Below are 15,269 nucleotides of genomic sequence, written 5' to 3'. Positions count from 1 at the left end.
AGCGGTGGTTGGCAACGAATTGGCGCGTTCTGTTTACGTGACAAAGCCCCCCCCCTAATCACTAATTCATAATAATTTTTTTGTTTGGTTTAGATCGCGTAAATATGTGGCGTTAAAGCCGACGCCACCCGACACAGCCAATCAGTAAAGAGGGTTGTCACGTAAACAGAACGTGGCCAATTCGTTACTATTGTAAACCAAAGAGTATGGATTCCTGCAGTTACGAAAGCTTCAAATCAAGGGTGACACCTGTCGGCCGGGACTGGTAATTACGATCGTAGCTGCATTACATGCCTTATTATAAAGGGGGCGTATCTGGGGTAAAGGTAGAAGGCGGAGTCAGTCGAGAAGCTCCGGGAACCAGCTCGAAGGTTCTGGAATGGGGGCGTGGAAAGAGGTGGAGCTTGGCCGCGCCGGGACAGATATAAGGGGGACCGACCAGAGGTTCGTGGCTGTTACGGGTCCTGGCTGCGTCGATGTTCGTCGTCATCTTTTCATCATCTCTTTGTCTCCGACCATGTGGCTGATCTTCTGAAGACTCGCTCTGTCGCTGCGCTGGTCAAACAGCTTGCATAGCGAAGATGGGGCTACGTGTTAGGATCGCTGTGTAGCTGCGTTACACAATGTATCGCCCAGTGTGCTCTTAATAAATAAGAAGCCTTCTTCTACTCGACGTGTCTGAGAAGTCGCTCAATACACTAGTATAGCAGCACCAGTTGTGTGTTGGAGAGTAAACTCACAACAACTAATTTTCGAGTATGACGTTTCGCCAGTAATTACAACTCGCATCATCAGGAAATCTAAATGTGTCGTTAAACCCGTCACCACCCGACACAGCCAATTAGTAAAGTTTGTCACGTAAACAGAACGTAGCCAATTCGTTACTCGTACATCACACCGATGTGTTGGAGCGCAAATCCATAACATTTACAATCTGAGTACGACATTTCGCCAGTAATTACAACTAGCTTCATCAGGCGGACAACCATCATCATGCTGGACGGTCAAATCTGGCCAATTAGTAAGGGGTTTGTCACGTAAACAGAACGTGGTCAATTCGTTACTAGTACAGGACACCAGTTGTGTGTTGGAGTGTAAACCCACAACATTTGCAATCCGAGTACGACGTTTCGCTGGTAATTACAACGAGCATCATCAGGCGGACAGCCAGATGGGTTTAACGACACATTTATATTTACGCGATCTCACCCAAGAAAAAACCTATTTTATGGACAATTGAAAGCCTGTAAATGTTGTTGCGGGTTTTACTTTCCAACACACAACTGGTTAGTGCTGTACTAGCAACGAATTGGTATGTTCTATTTACGTGACAAACCCCTTACTAATTGGTCGTGTCGGGATTGGATGGCCAGCAACCACGCCCGGCCGCCTTTGTCTCCCCCAGTGGCGATATTTGCTCCACACCGCACTAGGTGCTGATTTGAGGCTGAGTCGACATACGGGGGAGGCCCAGGTCCGGGGGAATCGAACCCGGATTTCTGGGTTCGTAGCGCAGCGCGCTAAATGCTACACTACCGCTCCCCACTGAAAAGAAGATACATATATACACACAGTAACAAGGCGACGTTTCGGGAAATGGCCCTTCATAGCACATAGAGAGGGCCAATAGGTATTGCTGTATAGTGGATAAGAAGAAAGACCCAAAGAGTATGAATAAGAAGAGTTGAAGGCTGTACTGGGATGCTTTGGCCAAGAACAGTTGCATTGTATGTTTTGTATGTACCATGTTGAACTTCTCTCGCACCGTACGTAGCAAATTGTGATAATCGGCGGTGCGGGGAGCGGGGGTGACAAGAAACCGAAGACAAAAAAGCAATTATCAAGAAATGAGTTATCCATGTAGATGACTTAAAAGTGCACCGGGTCTTCCAAATTGCTTTGGGGATGCGTGGAGATCGGATAACCCGGGGGGGAGGCAGGAAACAGTTTCGAGGCACAATCATTGTTTTCCTAAAGCGGTTGTTGTGGTGATCATAATTATTATTTTCAATTTTTTTTAAAAAGCGAGGCCCCCTGTGAGATCCCCCCCCCCCCCCGACAAGTGTCAACCACGGCGACCACGAGGATTTGCTTCTGCATCGAGGTCTATAATAAGGTAGGCACTGATAAGGGGTTGACAGGTATGCTATACACTATACACTACACTACTATATATTATGGTACGCTACACTACTATACACTATACACCAGAGGTGGGACAAAGTCATTGTTATGCAAGTCACAAGTAAGTCTCAAGTCTTTGCTCTCGAGTCCCGAGTCAAGTCGAGTCAAAGATGAGGCAAGTCCAAGTCGAGTCTGAAGTCATCAAAATCATGACTCGAGTCTGACTCGAGTCCAAGTCGCATGACTCGAGTCCACACCTCTGCTATACACTACATGATACCATACCCGTCAACCCATACGGTTTACCAGTATTCTTTTACAGGATAAATTTAGTTTTCAGGTTCATACGGCGTACAGCCGTTTCAATACGGGACATTTGTATTTGTGTTTCTCCCTTGTGATGGGACTTTGCAGGATGAACGTTGAGAAAAATCCACGCGACCACTGGGATAGAAAGAGACACCGCAAAGTCCAAATATAAAGCAGCAGGCATCGTCAGGGTCGGCATTGAACCCACCACTCCTTCATACCAGGCGAGGTAGTTAACATCTACTCGCCAAAGTCCAAATACACAGCAGGCATCGTCCGGGTCGGGATCGACCCCACGACCTCCTGCACACCAGACGAGGTAGTCAACATCTCGCAACTGTGATGATGATGAGAGAGAGGGAGACACCGCAAACTCCAAATATACAGCAGCAGACATCATCAGGGTCGGGATCGGCCCTACGACCTCCTGCACACCAGGCGAGGTAGTCAACATCTCCTAGCCACCACTACTGCTACCCACCACGTTTCAGTTTAATTTATTTGGTATAGCCCTGTGAGCCATTCGACTCCTGAATCGGGTGCAACAGCAACAAACAAAAACATGAACAAGAAAACATCTTAAAGTGACTATGCGCAAACAGAAAAATCCAGGAAAAAACAGCAACATTTTCCTTAAAAAGCACCGTACACCAACGCTGTGTGCAAAAATCCCAGTGGGATGAAAGTCAAACATCAACAACCACAAGACAACTTAGATTAAAGCCATCAGTCTAACTCCGTACTACAACAAACATGGCCAAACCAAAAAACGTAGCACCCCACCCCCTCCTCCGCCCCAACAGCAGCCCTGTAGCAACCCGAGGTACACGGGTGGGGTCACCCATCCCAGGCGCGATCCAGGCCCTTGAAGGAATCCCGCAGCTTCACAGCGTTTGGCGAAAATATCTCGCGAGGCTTTTAAATCCCAACCCCCCACCCCCCGCAACACGGAGTTGTTCGCGGACCCTAAGTGACGAATCTCGCGCGAGAGAGAAAGAGGGGACAGGTTTTTGTCCACCCTGTTCGTAGAGTCCTGGACATTTGTTAATTTTTATTTTGTAACATTTTTTTATTTTTTTTATTTGATGTTGTTTAATTCTTCTTCTTCTAAGAATCCGACAAAGTCTCCAAAAAAAACCGACCCGAACCCAACAGAAGCTGAGCCCATCAACGTGGAGTCCCCTGGACACGCCACAACGCCACTCAAAAGCGAGGTGAGGTTTACCTGTAACAGTACTCGCATACAAGTGTTATTGTTTCTTATTTATATTAATCTTTAACAGTCAAAAGTGTTCAATAGGTGTTGTTTTTTTGGGATCGTTTTATTCGCGATACATTCTCGCTCTCTCTCTTAATTGGTGTTGTATCGTTGCTTCTGCGCTACAACACAAGCCAAAGAGAGCGATCTTAACTAAACTGGTGTTGTTATTTTACCACATGTAAGGCCCCACTGAGCTACAATAGCTTCTTGTTTTTATATACGCGACCTGGCCATCACAAATGATAGCTTGACGAAGTGGGATTATCGTCGTCGTGTGGAGATGTGAGAGCAAGCCAGATGCTCTAAACGCCTCGTGTTGATTCTAAACGCCTCGTGTTGATTATAAACGTGGAGGGGAAACAACAATCCACGCGACCACGGGGAGTGAGAGAAAGAGAGACACAAAGTGCAAATATACAGCAGCAGGCGTCAGGGTCGGGATTGAACTCACGACCTCCTGTACACCAGGCGAGGTGTTTAATATCTCCTAGCCACCGTGATGATGATGAGAGAGAGAGCCACGCAAACTCCAAATATACAGCAGCAGGCGTCCTGTATACCAGGCAAGTTGGTGAACATCTAGCCACCGTGATGATGATGAGAGACACACAAACTCAAAATATACAGCAGCAGGCGTCAGGATCGGGATCGAACCCACGACCTCCTGTACACCAGGCGAGATAGTTAACATCTCCTAGCCACCGTGATGATGATGAGAGAGAGAGAGACACGCAAACTCCAAATATACAGCAGCAGCAGGCGTCAGGATCAGGATCAACCCCACGATCTCCTGTACACCAGGCGAGGTAGTTAACCTCTCCTAGCCACCGTGATGATGATGAGAGACACACAAACTCAAAATATACAGCAGCAGGCGTCAGGATCGGGATCGAACCCACGACCTCCTGTACACCAGGCGAGGTAGTCAACATCTCGAAGACCACGTGGTGCCCGATGGAGACCAGCAGCGCGCTCTGGGTCGTAAACAAAACAGGGACCCTCACCACACCGTGGCCTGCGTTTTGATAAATAATCAATTATAATTGATGAATATTCATCAATTAATTATAATGTATGCATAATTATAGGAATACGTTTTCATAAATTATAATTGTTGAATACTTATTTATAAATTATAATTGATGCATAATTATACGAATACTTTTTCATAAATTATAATTGATGAATAATTATTCATCAATTATAATTGGTGGTGTTTGGGGGGGTTGGGCCGACCTCCACTTTGAATTCTGGGGGGGCAGTCGATCAGGTGGGCCCCCCCCCAATATTTTATTTGTCTCGCACGGCCGCCAAACGTGCTACGTAAATGACGGCATTTTGATTACAAAAATAATGTAATTTAAACTGCGTTTTAAATCATTCGTTTTGTTCTTTTACACTGTTGTTGAAAACGGTGGGGCCCGAACTCGTAGCTTTGGGGGGGGGGGGGCAAGGCACCCCCCTGCCCCCACGCTGGTTACGCGACTCCAACCAGCCCAAAGAACCTTCAAGAACCATTGGGCAGTGGCGGCTCCTGCAAAATCTCTCAGGGGGGGCAAATGTCTGGATGATTTATAAGGATAAGGTCCACCCATGCAAAGGATAAATTAACAGCTTAAGCATGTAAAGGCAATTTCGCTTCTTTAATATTAATGAAAAATAAAGTGACTTACAATACATCTTGTTTGTTTCTATACTCACTATTAATACAATCCACTCAAGTTTCTTTTATTAAAGATTCCACTAGGTGGCGACAAATAATATTGTTGGATGCAACGTGCTTACGTATGATGACGTAAGCACGTTAGTGCGAGCCCTCCCGGAAGCCATAGAGAATGCATTGCAGCGCCCCCCGTTCGAAAAAAAACATCTTTGAATGTAAGTCTATGGGACCACTCTGGGCGATTCTCAGCCGGAGTGAAATCGCCCAAAAAGAGGCGGTACTCCACAGAACGTGACATGACGCTGATTGGACTATATCCAGAGGCACAGTGACGGCTAGCGTGACTCTGTGGTTGAATGACATTGGTGGTGCGTCGCCCAATCGCCCTTATGAAGAAACCGCCCCTGCCATTGGGCATCCCGACTTGCACAAATACTTGCACTGGGTGTGGGACGGTGAATTAAGGATGATATGTTTCACACGGTCAGATAATGTAATGTTGCACTATATTTGCTTAAATGTAACGCAGTTGAACACATAGGCTTTCGCGACCAATATCATCCATAATATAGGTGGGGGGGGGGGGGGTTGAGTTAGATCGCGTAAATATAAATGAGTCGTTAAACCCGCCACCACCCGAAACAGCCAATTAGTAAGGTTTGTCACGTAAACAGAACATGGCAATTCGTTACTAGTACAGCAACACCGGTGTGTTGGAGAGAAAATTCACAACATTTACAATCTGAGTACGACATTTCGCCAGTAATTACTGAAGTAATACATAAGTAAACTATTAAATACGCAATAATTATCATAATTGCATCACTTTCTCACATCACATTCTCATCAATTTATCTCTCATCACATTCTCTCTCATCACTTTCTTTCTCTCGATGCAGTCGTGTAGCGGTACAGATGCGATTCGCGGATATCCACGAATAACGAGGGAACATTTTATGGTAAAAAAAATATTCCGGTGACTTCTTGGCACTTCGCTGCTCCTGACGCGGTTGTCCGGCTTGACCACCTGAATGTGAAATCGTAGTCGTTGCTCTCTGCATCTACATCAGCAGCCATACAGAAGAAGTCTTCCTGGCAGAAACTCTTCCTCAACTGGCGACGTGACGCTGGGAGGAGGCCTCTCGTGGACGTTCTGCTCCGCGGTGTTTGCCGGCTTTGGCTGAGAGCTGCTACTGCTGTCCGCGCAGGGACTGGGGAGCGATGGACGGTTCGGCGATGTGCGCCGAGACCTCTGCTCTTCCCCTGACTCGGGACAGTCTTAATAAGGCTATTAAAGTGGAAAAGGAAGAGTTCCTGGAGAGTGGTAATAATATTAACAAGTGAACACGTGCAGTCAACTTAAGACGTACATAACACATGACGTGATTGCTAAGTACTTGCGTGGTGTTTGTGGTTTTCCCCAGATGCTTCTTCGGCCAACACCAGCTTCATCCCTTTCCTGACCGGTTATAGGATTAAAACCGAGGTTTGCGATGGTGAGCGTTTCATCAACACGTTAAACACACGCTTCTGTTGCACTCGACATCAGCAGTCGTGTTTCCAGCTACTTTATAGTGATAAGTGATCAATGGGGATCCGCAGTGGCGAGAAGTTAACTACCGCACCTGGTATACAGGAGGTCGTGGGTTCGATCTCAACGATGACCCCTGTATATTTGGAGTTTGAATTTTCTCCCTGTGGTCGCATGGATTTTTCTCCGGGTCCTCTGGTTTTTACCCTCCACATTGAGAGTATTTTGCTGCAATACATTTCCACAAGATAAGACACTTCGTTAAGCTATCATTTGTGGCCAGGTCACTCCTCAAACAGAGCTGTGTAGCTCAGTGGGCCTTACCTGGTAAAAAATAGTTTAGTTTTTTAATTAGCATTTACAGATATTATTGCTTAACTAGAATATACCTGTAAAAACTTGCAGACTTTGTTCCCTCCCCTCCCCAAAATACTCCCATTTGTGCCCTCCCACAGACTTAAACGTAGAAATACATGTATAAATACAAGCTCAAATGCACAAAGACAAAGATCTCCCATATAGCCTTTAACCGACTGTTGGGGCAAGTGCTGTTAGCGAGCACCTATGAAGGCCGGCACAGCACACAAGGAGGTGGGTGGCCAGCACCATGCCCGGCTGCCTTTGTCTCCCTAGTGGCGAAATTTACACACCGTACGAGGTACTAATTTGAGGCTGAGTCGACCTAGGGGAGGCCCAGGACCGGTTCAGATAACCGTCACTGGTGTTGGCCTTGAGCGGGAATCAAACTCGTGTTGCTGCGTTCGTAGCGCAGCTCTCTAACCACTGCGCCACCGCTCCCTAATGCATACACATATAAATTTCGATTTAAAGCTTTCGTGACTGCAGGGATTCATCTTCTTGGTTCTTTCGGTAAAGTCACGTAGAAGGGAAGTAATAAAATAATAAAAATAAAACATAATAAAATGAAATAATTCTCACGACGTTTCGGCTACAACGCAAGCAGCCGTCTTCAGGTGAAGAATGAGACACTACCAAGCTAGGAGCTTATATATAAACTGGGTTGGAGGTGGAAGAGCGCCTTAACAAAAAAGAATGTGCATATGAAGAGGAATTTATCATATTCATGGAAAATGCGTAGGAGGTGGGCGGGGGGGGGTTTCAAAGGCATATTATGCCCATGCATTATGCAGGATCAACAGCACCAAGGGGGGGTGCAGGGAGTAGCATTAACAAAGGAAAGGAATGTTATTGATATGTAGCTGCAGTTACTAAACAACCACGTAGAAAACTAAAGTATAAACTACATAAAAACTAAAGTATAAACTGCATAGCACCATCAGTATACTTACTATACTCTACAATAAGCTGAGTTACTAACAGCAAGTAATACATTACAATTCTACGTCGTAAAAAGTATATAATATGCTTCCATCTAAACTTTATTCTCTTACATCACACGAGCATATACCGTACTATATACTGCCATAGATAAACCCAACATTAAAATATATACTGTATTACTATAAACCACCCTATACCTTATACATTTCAACATAACACTATGTATTATTCTACCCACCCTAATTGGTATCGAAATGGTTTATTACGTCCTTCCAATGATTGCTAAGCCAGAATCCATCTTCCCGGTTAAAATTGTCTCTGTGTTTGTATATGTGGATCGCCTCATGAACGAATCTCTCATGATAGCCAGATGGCTTGCAGAGAACCTCTGTCTTGGAGAAGTCAATGTCATGTGAACCCACTGAGTTGTAACAGTGATCTGCCACGGCTGAGGTGTTTGTCCTACCGTGTTTCAGGTCAGCTTTATGTTCACGGATGCGGTCCGAGACATGTCGTTTGGTTTCCCCAATGTAACTGCTACCACAGAGGCAACTTAGTTTGTAGACACCAGGGTACTGTATGTCTGGAACCACATCTTTTACAGACGGTACCAGATCACGGATTTTATGTACTGTATTGAATCGGACCTGGATCTTGTGTTTAATCAGGATTTTGGAGATCTTTTTTGTGACCCCAGCAATGTAGGGTAAGGTGATGGTCTTGAAAGGCTCCTCAACAGGATCCTTCTTGATGGTTGGAGTGATGGCTTTGCGGATTGTGTAGTCGGAGTAACCATTAGCCTTAAGAGCTTGGCGTACGTGTTTGAGTTCACTGGAAATGTGTTCATGGTCGGAGATGCATTGGGCTCTGTGATATAGAGTCTTATTACTTGCTGTTAGTAACTCAGCTTATTGTAGAGTATAGTAAGTATACTGATGGTGCTATGCAGTTTATACTTTAGTTTTTATGTAGTTTATACTTTAGTTTTCTACGTGGTTGTTTAGTAACTGCAGCTACATATCAATAACATTCCTTTCCTTTGTTAATGCTACTCCCTGCACCCCCCCTTGGTGCTGTTGATCCTGCATAATGCATGGGCATAATATGCCTTTGAAACCCCCCCCCGCCCACCTCCTACGCATTTTCCATGAATATGATAAATTCCTCTTCATATGCACATTCTTTTTTGTTAAGGCGCTCTTCCACCTCCAACCCAGTTTATATATAAGCTCCTAGCTTGGTAGTGTCTCATTCTTCACCTGAAGACGGCTGCTTGCGTTGTAGCCGAAACGTCGTGAGAATTATTTCATTTTATTATGTTTTATTTTTATTATTTTATTACTTCCCTTCTACGTGACTTTACCGAAACATACACATATACATACACATATAATATACTTGCATAAGGATGAGCGGACTGCTGTATAAACTTGGTGACCTGAGTTTTGATTTCCAAATACGACTCAGTGGCAGGTGATGTCTGAGCTGGTACTGTCCCCCCTTCACCAACTCACACTTATCAGAGCAATGAAGTATGATCATACAACCCCAATGACAACCAAAGTTTGGTGAGGCCTTCATCCAGCAGTGGATTGATAAAGGGCTGTAATTTAATATTATTAATAGGAAGTAATGAATATTAAGACATACTGTATATTCATCAGTAGGTAGCTGAATAATGATGATTAGGAAGCCACTGGAGTTATGTACTTTTAAATATAGATTGAAAACTAATTTGTTTAGAACTGCTCTTTGTGTTTAGCTTCTTGTCGTTCACCCGCACCTCCGTTTAGCACGGTTGGCTGCGTACGGTGCGAAAGAAATTCAACATACATGCGGCTTCACAGTCTTTTTTTTGGTCATGTTCTACTTTAGATGGAGAAGACTTGGAGAAAAATGTAGATCTCGTCATCGAATTCGTGACCTCATTGGCCCACGAGGCAGGAGAGACCTCACATGCTCCCAAAGCCGGCACGTCAAAGTTGCTGCAGCGTGGAGCATCTGAAGCGGTGAAACGTGAAAAAGCAGATGTCGGTTCCAGCACTCGCCGCATGTCTCTAGCATGCACAGTGGGAAGATCGATTTGGATGAGTGCCGTGCGCCAGAATGCGGAGCGGCAAAGGAAATGTAACTTGGCGCTCAAAGAGATTGGACTGCGCTGCGCCAAACCGTACAGCGTGAAGCTCACCAGGAATTTCTTTAAGAAGCATAAAGCGCTGGGCGAGAGAGCTTATCACTGCGAACGGTGCGGACGAGGCTTTTTACAAAACGGTGCCTTTAAGCGCCATCGACGTATGCACACGAGAGGGAATCTGTATGGCTGTGACTTTAATGAGCACATGTTCAGGATCTACGGGAGTTTGAGTTACTATTGGAAAAGAGACAAGGGCGGAATGTGGTATCTTCGCAAGGGCTACGGCAAAGCCTACTTGCGCACAAACCAGCTGGGATATCACCAGGGTACACAGAGCAGTGAGAAATCATTTGGGACTTTTAAGCAGTCAAAAGCCTCGCTTTTCACCCAACTTAAGAACGAGCAGCGAATACACAGAGGGGATAATTGCCACCGCTGCGAAAAGTGCGGTGAAACGTTCTCAAAAGTCACAAAACTTAACAGCCATCAGTGCATACACAGGCAAGAAACGCCCCATTGCTGCAAGGTGTGTAACAAAGTATTCTCGCTTGCCAAGCATCTGAACAATCATCAGCACATACACATGAGAGATAAGCCTTTTATTTGCAAAGAGTGTGGAAAAGCCTTCTCACAAGTAACCCAGCTCAATAATCACTGGCGCATTCACACTGGGGAGAAACCCTTTCGCTGCAAGATGTGTGACAAAGCCTTTTCGCAGGTCACCAATCTTAACAATCACTATCGCACGCACACGGGGGAAAAGCCCTACCGGTGCCAGATATGCGGAAAAGCCTTCACACAAGTGACAAATCTGAACAATCACTACCGCACACACACAGGAGAAAAACCTTTTCGATGCAAGATGTGTGACAAGGCCTTTTCGCAGGTTGCTAATCTTAACAGTCACCAGCGCATACACCACCCAAAGTAGTAGCCTTTTCAGAGAAAGATGTGCTACATTGCTTTTTCCACACCGTAGTAATGTTAAGTGTTCACAGCAATAGAACTACCGTGTTATAATTCTCCAAAAAATATTTGCTGTTAACTTAAAACTTTTTGTGATGTGACTGAAAATTCTAATTGCTTAGCATACTGACATGTTGACAGCATTTGGGGGAAATTGAGTTTGTAACCACGCGGTGCCCCAGAAGTCAGAGGGCTAAGCTGGCCTCGCTGAGTTTATGGATTCTCAAGATTCTCAAGTGTATCGATTTCATGGTCTCAACTTAGAGACTAATGACTAGGTGCCACGGTGGCGAGATATTAACTACCTTGCCTGGTGTACAGGAGATCGTGGGTTCGATCCCGACCCTGACGCCTGTGGATTTTAATCCGGGTCCTCCGGTTTTTCCCTCCAAATTTAGAAACATGCATTTTAAGTATTTGTCTGCTATAAATACCCACTTGATAAGCCACTTAGTTGAGCTATCATTTGTGGCCAGGCCGTTTCTGAAAAAAAGAGCTATTATAGCTCAATGGGCCTTGTTTGATAAAATAAAAAATAGATAGGTTTAGACTGCACACACACCCCCCAGCACCTCTGATGAGCACGTTTGGCTACGTACGGTGCGAAAGCAGGTTAACATACATACACCATCACATTACGTTTGGTTCTGCACATAATGTGACTCAAACTCCAGCTCTGAGAAGGAACACATCCTGTGTGTATTCGTTTTAGCCCAGCCATGGGGTAAAGCGATGCCCACATACGTGATCTGTTCTCGAACATCAATCGTTGCAACTGCTTTGCGTGAGATGTGAATTCTGTGGAAATGCTTCACCCTCTTTTCAGGTAACAGCATTACATTTGCATGAATCGTAAATCAGAACCGGTTAATCCGTGTGTGTGTATATGTTTAACATGTGTCGGACCGTACGAAGCCAACCGTGCTTATAGTTAAATGCATCAAGCAGTGGTTCTTAACCTTTACTCCAGCCTTCAGCCCTTCGCTTCTAAATAAACAATTACAATGTGAATAAGTACCTAGGTTTGATGAAACAAAGTAGTTGTGTTGGGGCCGCTGGTCCCCGAAGTCCCTCCCTGTTCCGTACCTATGGCAGGGGCTCTGCCGTTCGTCGACCCCTCGCTACTCTGCGAGCAGCTGCTGCCGTCGCTGGGCTCATCGCCCGACGGCTCCCCTCCCTGGTCCGTCCCTCCGCGAGCTCGTGTGAGAGGCATAGCTCGCCGCACGCTCTCGTTCACCTGCAAACGCTGCATTGTCTCTCCATAAATCACGCGCTATTAAACGGGGGTCAGGGGTCGGAGGGCGAATGACGCTGCCCTCACACTGCGCGAGTCCCGGCGGCGATAAACGGAGCGGGGACCTGCGGACGCATCGACCCCTTCCCCCACACTACGAGTGTACACACCTGCACACACGCGACACCCACTCGTGCGCCGCTCTACGCAACGCTCCCACGTGGCGAGCCGCTGTGTACACAGCACCACACGCATTCCCACCTCTCCGCGAGATCACACGGAGACACGGTCAGCTATTAAGGATTTATTGTTTGCTACCTGGAACTGGTTGTTGAGTCAGTATGAATCGACGAGGCTGGCCTATTCCACTACGCCTGTACCTATTCCCTATTTATCGGCTATGATCCTACTTCACCTCCTTACTCACTGTTAGGTGCCCACGGCGGTCCGTTGATCCCGTATTCGCAGCGTACCTCGATGCGTCTCACGGACGTTCGGGTCGCTGGGCTGGAGAGCGTCTTGTCGCCTGGCGCTGGAGTGAGAGAGAGCGATCTCTCCTTTGCGCCCCCTTGTTATCCTCCCTACATCAAAGGGATGCGGCTCCGAGCGTGATGGCGGCCCTCTCCCAGTTTTTCTTTAACAATGGACGCGCGCCCGCTGGAACGCGCACGGCGGCTCCGGGCGCCTTTGATATGCTAATCGGATGTGCTGCGGCGCCGATTCCAATTAATCCCCTTCTCATGCATGGCGCCGTGCTCCTGCGCACCATGCAGCGGCGTCCATCACCACGGTCCGCTGCGGAAGTTAATTGCGCACTATGCGTCCGAGTCGCCTCTCTGATTATTTGCTATTCCCGCCCTATCCTTTAACTTCCCTAACGATGGCACCTACGCACTCGAGCCCGCTTTGGCACGCTAAACTATGCCGCCCCGTCCCTCCTCTGCCTGTCTCGTCGACCCGTGGGGGTGTGTGTGGAGGGATGCGTTTCAACCGCGGTGGCCGAATGCCCTTCGCCGCGACCATACCATCTTTAGGCCGGTCGCAGCGCCGCGGTGCAACGTAGCGTCGGGGGAGGTCGTCCAAGTCCCTGGTCGCCGGAAACCGTGAAAGTCAATCCCGATAAGGGCTTCTCGGATAAAAACCGGTCGATCAGGTGACCTCCCCTTCCAGCTCTATGGGGGGGGGGGGGATGCGTGCGGGTGTGTTCATGTGAGGTGAGGTGAGGGGGATGCGGGGTCGGCTCCGTCGCTTGGTGGTGGCGAGGTCGTAGATGGGGCGCCTGCTGAACGGCTTCGTGGCGGCGGCATCACAGTTGTACTTACGTGCCCGTGATTAATTTGCCTCTTCGATGATTTACTTTCTAAAAAGATCTGGCCATGACTCGCACCCCCAGAAAGGCCATCTCGAACCCCATGGGGTGCCTACATCCCAGGTTAAGAACCGCTGGCCTAGAAATAACCTTTAAAAACACATTTGCACAAACATTTGCATTCCCAGCATGTACTGTATATATATGCGTGCTTTGGCTTAAAAAAATATCTTCCCATTTTGTAGCTTATCCAGGTTAACGGCGGAGGAGGTGGCCTTGATGAAATAATAACCATGGATAATTCAACGCCGATGTAAAATTGATTATAACAACGTGCATGGCTTAATATAGCACGGAGCTGAAGGCGGAATGTGTCGTCTGAATTGAATTGTTTATTTTAAGTAATCGGTTTACTATTTTGTAGATACGTGGCCACTAAATCACAGACCTACGACCAATGAGGAGCAACTAATAATAAGAGAAGCACGGTTATATGTAATCTTTTGTTCTTTCGGTAAAGTCACATGTAGCTTATCCAGGTTAACGGCAGAGGAGGTGGCCTATGTGTTCTAATATTTGTTTTTCCAGCGCGGTTAATACACAACCCAGATATTTGAGTTCACTCTATGAACCTTATGGCGGGACCCCGGGGTCCCGAATAAACGGAAGTCAAAATCGTAATTAATGGATTTTTGGCGACTCCGTCCCACCGCCCAACATAAACGCCGCGACCCACCTGGCACGGATCATTCTGTTATGTCATGTCGTGTCCAAGCAGCAGCAGCGAGGACGAATGCGCACAAGAGCTGAACAAGCGAATGCACTCCATGCTCGGGTATGGGCAGGATCACAAGTCTTATCCAAAGCTGCTCAAACTTAAGTCCTTGATTTGTCATCACGGTATGCATAATACAGTGAAACTGCTCTCTTCATTATTTGTCACCTACCAATGTCTGCAGCCAGGATCAGTCGATGACAATCCTCTTACCTGCAGATATTTAACAGATGAGATGCGTTGCACCGTGAATTCTTCATGTTTGATAATACTTCTCTTGTCCGTATGCATCTGTGCAGATGGGGTTTTTATTTGTTGTGGTTAAGCCACAGTCCCCACATACCGCTCGTATCAATGCGGATAAGAGGAGCGGCAACCACTACTCTGTAGAGTAACATTGGTATAAACGCTTGTTACAATATGAACAACGCATTGAAAACGCGTACTATTGTACGTATTTTTACAAAGTGTGTTCACAAATCCACACTGAGAAACGATGATTGACAGAGGGGTGTAAATTATTTTTTCGATAGTGTATTTAAATTGAGGTACTGCAGGTAAGTAGTTTTCAGTTGTAAAGACATAGTTTAACAAGACAACACTTGCCACCATCCTTCAAACCCATTGGTGAAAAAGAGCAACGTTTTTGTTTACATTATAA

General features: G+C 46.4%; 1 protein-coding gene across 2 annotated transcripts; it reads left to right on the top strand.

The window, feature by feature from the left end:
• The first annotated feature begins 3,424 nt into the window (after positions 1 to 3,424).
• LOC144952771 (uncharacterized) lies at positions 3,425 to 13,699 on the top strand. Of its 2 annotated transcripts, none has more exons than XM_078883251.1 (4): positions 3,425 to 3,647; positions 6,431 to 6,681; positions 6,782 to 6,853; positions 10,066 to 13,699. In XM_078883251.1, exons 2-4 carry the CDS (start codon positions 6,579 to 6,581, stop codon positions 11,253 to 11,255), a joined length of 1,365 nt encoding a protein of 454 aa, XP_078739377.1. In that variant the 5' UTR covers positions 3,425 to 3,647; positions 6,431 to 6,578; the 3' UTR covers positions 11,256 to 13,699. The 2 variants fall into 2 exon arrangements, with proteins under 2 accessions (XP_078739377.1, XP_078739381.1); XM_078883255.1 differs by having other exon boundaries at positions 6,428 to 6,681.
• The last annotated feature ends 1,570 nt before the right edge of the window (positions 13,700 to 15,269 follow it).

This window comes from Lampetra fluviatilis, chromosome 3 (assembly GCF_964198595.1).
Source record: "Lampetra fluviatilis chromosome 3, kcLamFluv1.1, whole genome shotgun sequence".
NCBI classification, from domain to species: domain Eukaryota; kingdom Metazoa; phylum Chordata; class Hyperoartia; order Petromyzontiformes; family Petromyzontidae; genus Lampetra; species Lampetra fluviatilis.
Note: the sequence above shows the minus strand (reverse complement) of the source record. Positions and strands in the feature narration are given on the sequence as shown.

Excerpts from the sequence above, each read along its gene's own strand:
- LOC144952771 (XM_078883251.1), top strand. The coding sequence starts at position 6,579 with ATGGACGGTTCGGCGATGTGCGCCGAGACCTCTGCTCTTCCCCTGACT. Across the intron at positions 6,682-6,781 it reads GGAAGAGTTCCTGGAGAGTG|ATGCTTCTTCGGCCAACACC; the intron begins GTAATAATATTA and ends GGTTTTCCCCAG. Across the intron at positions 6,854-10,065 it reads TAAAACCGAGGTTTGCGATG|ATGGAGAAGACTTGGAGAAA; the intron begins GTGAGCGTTTCA and ends GTTCTACTTTAG.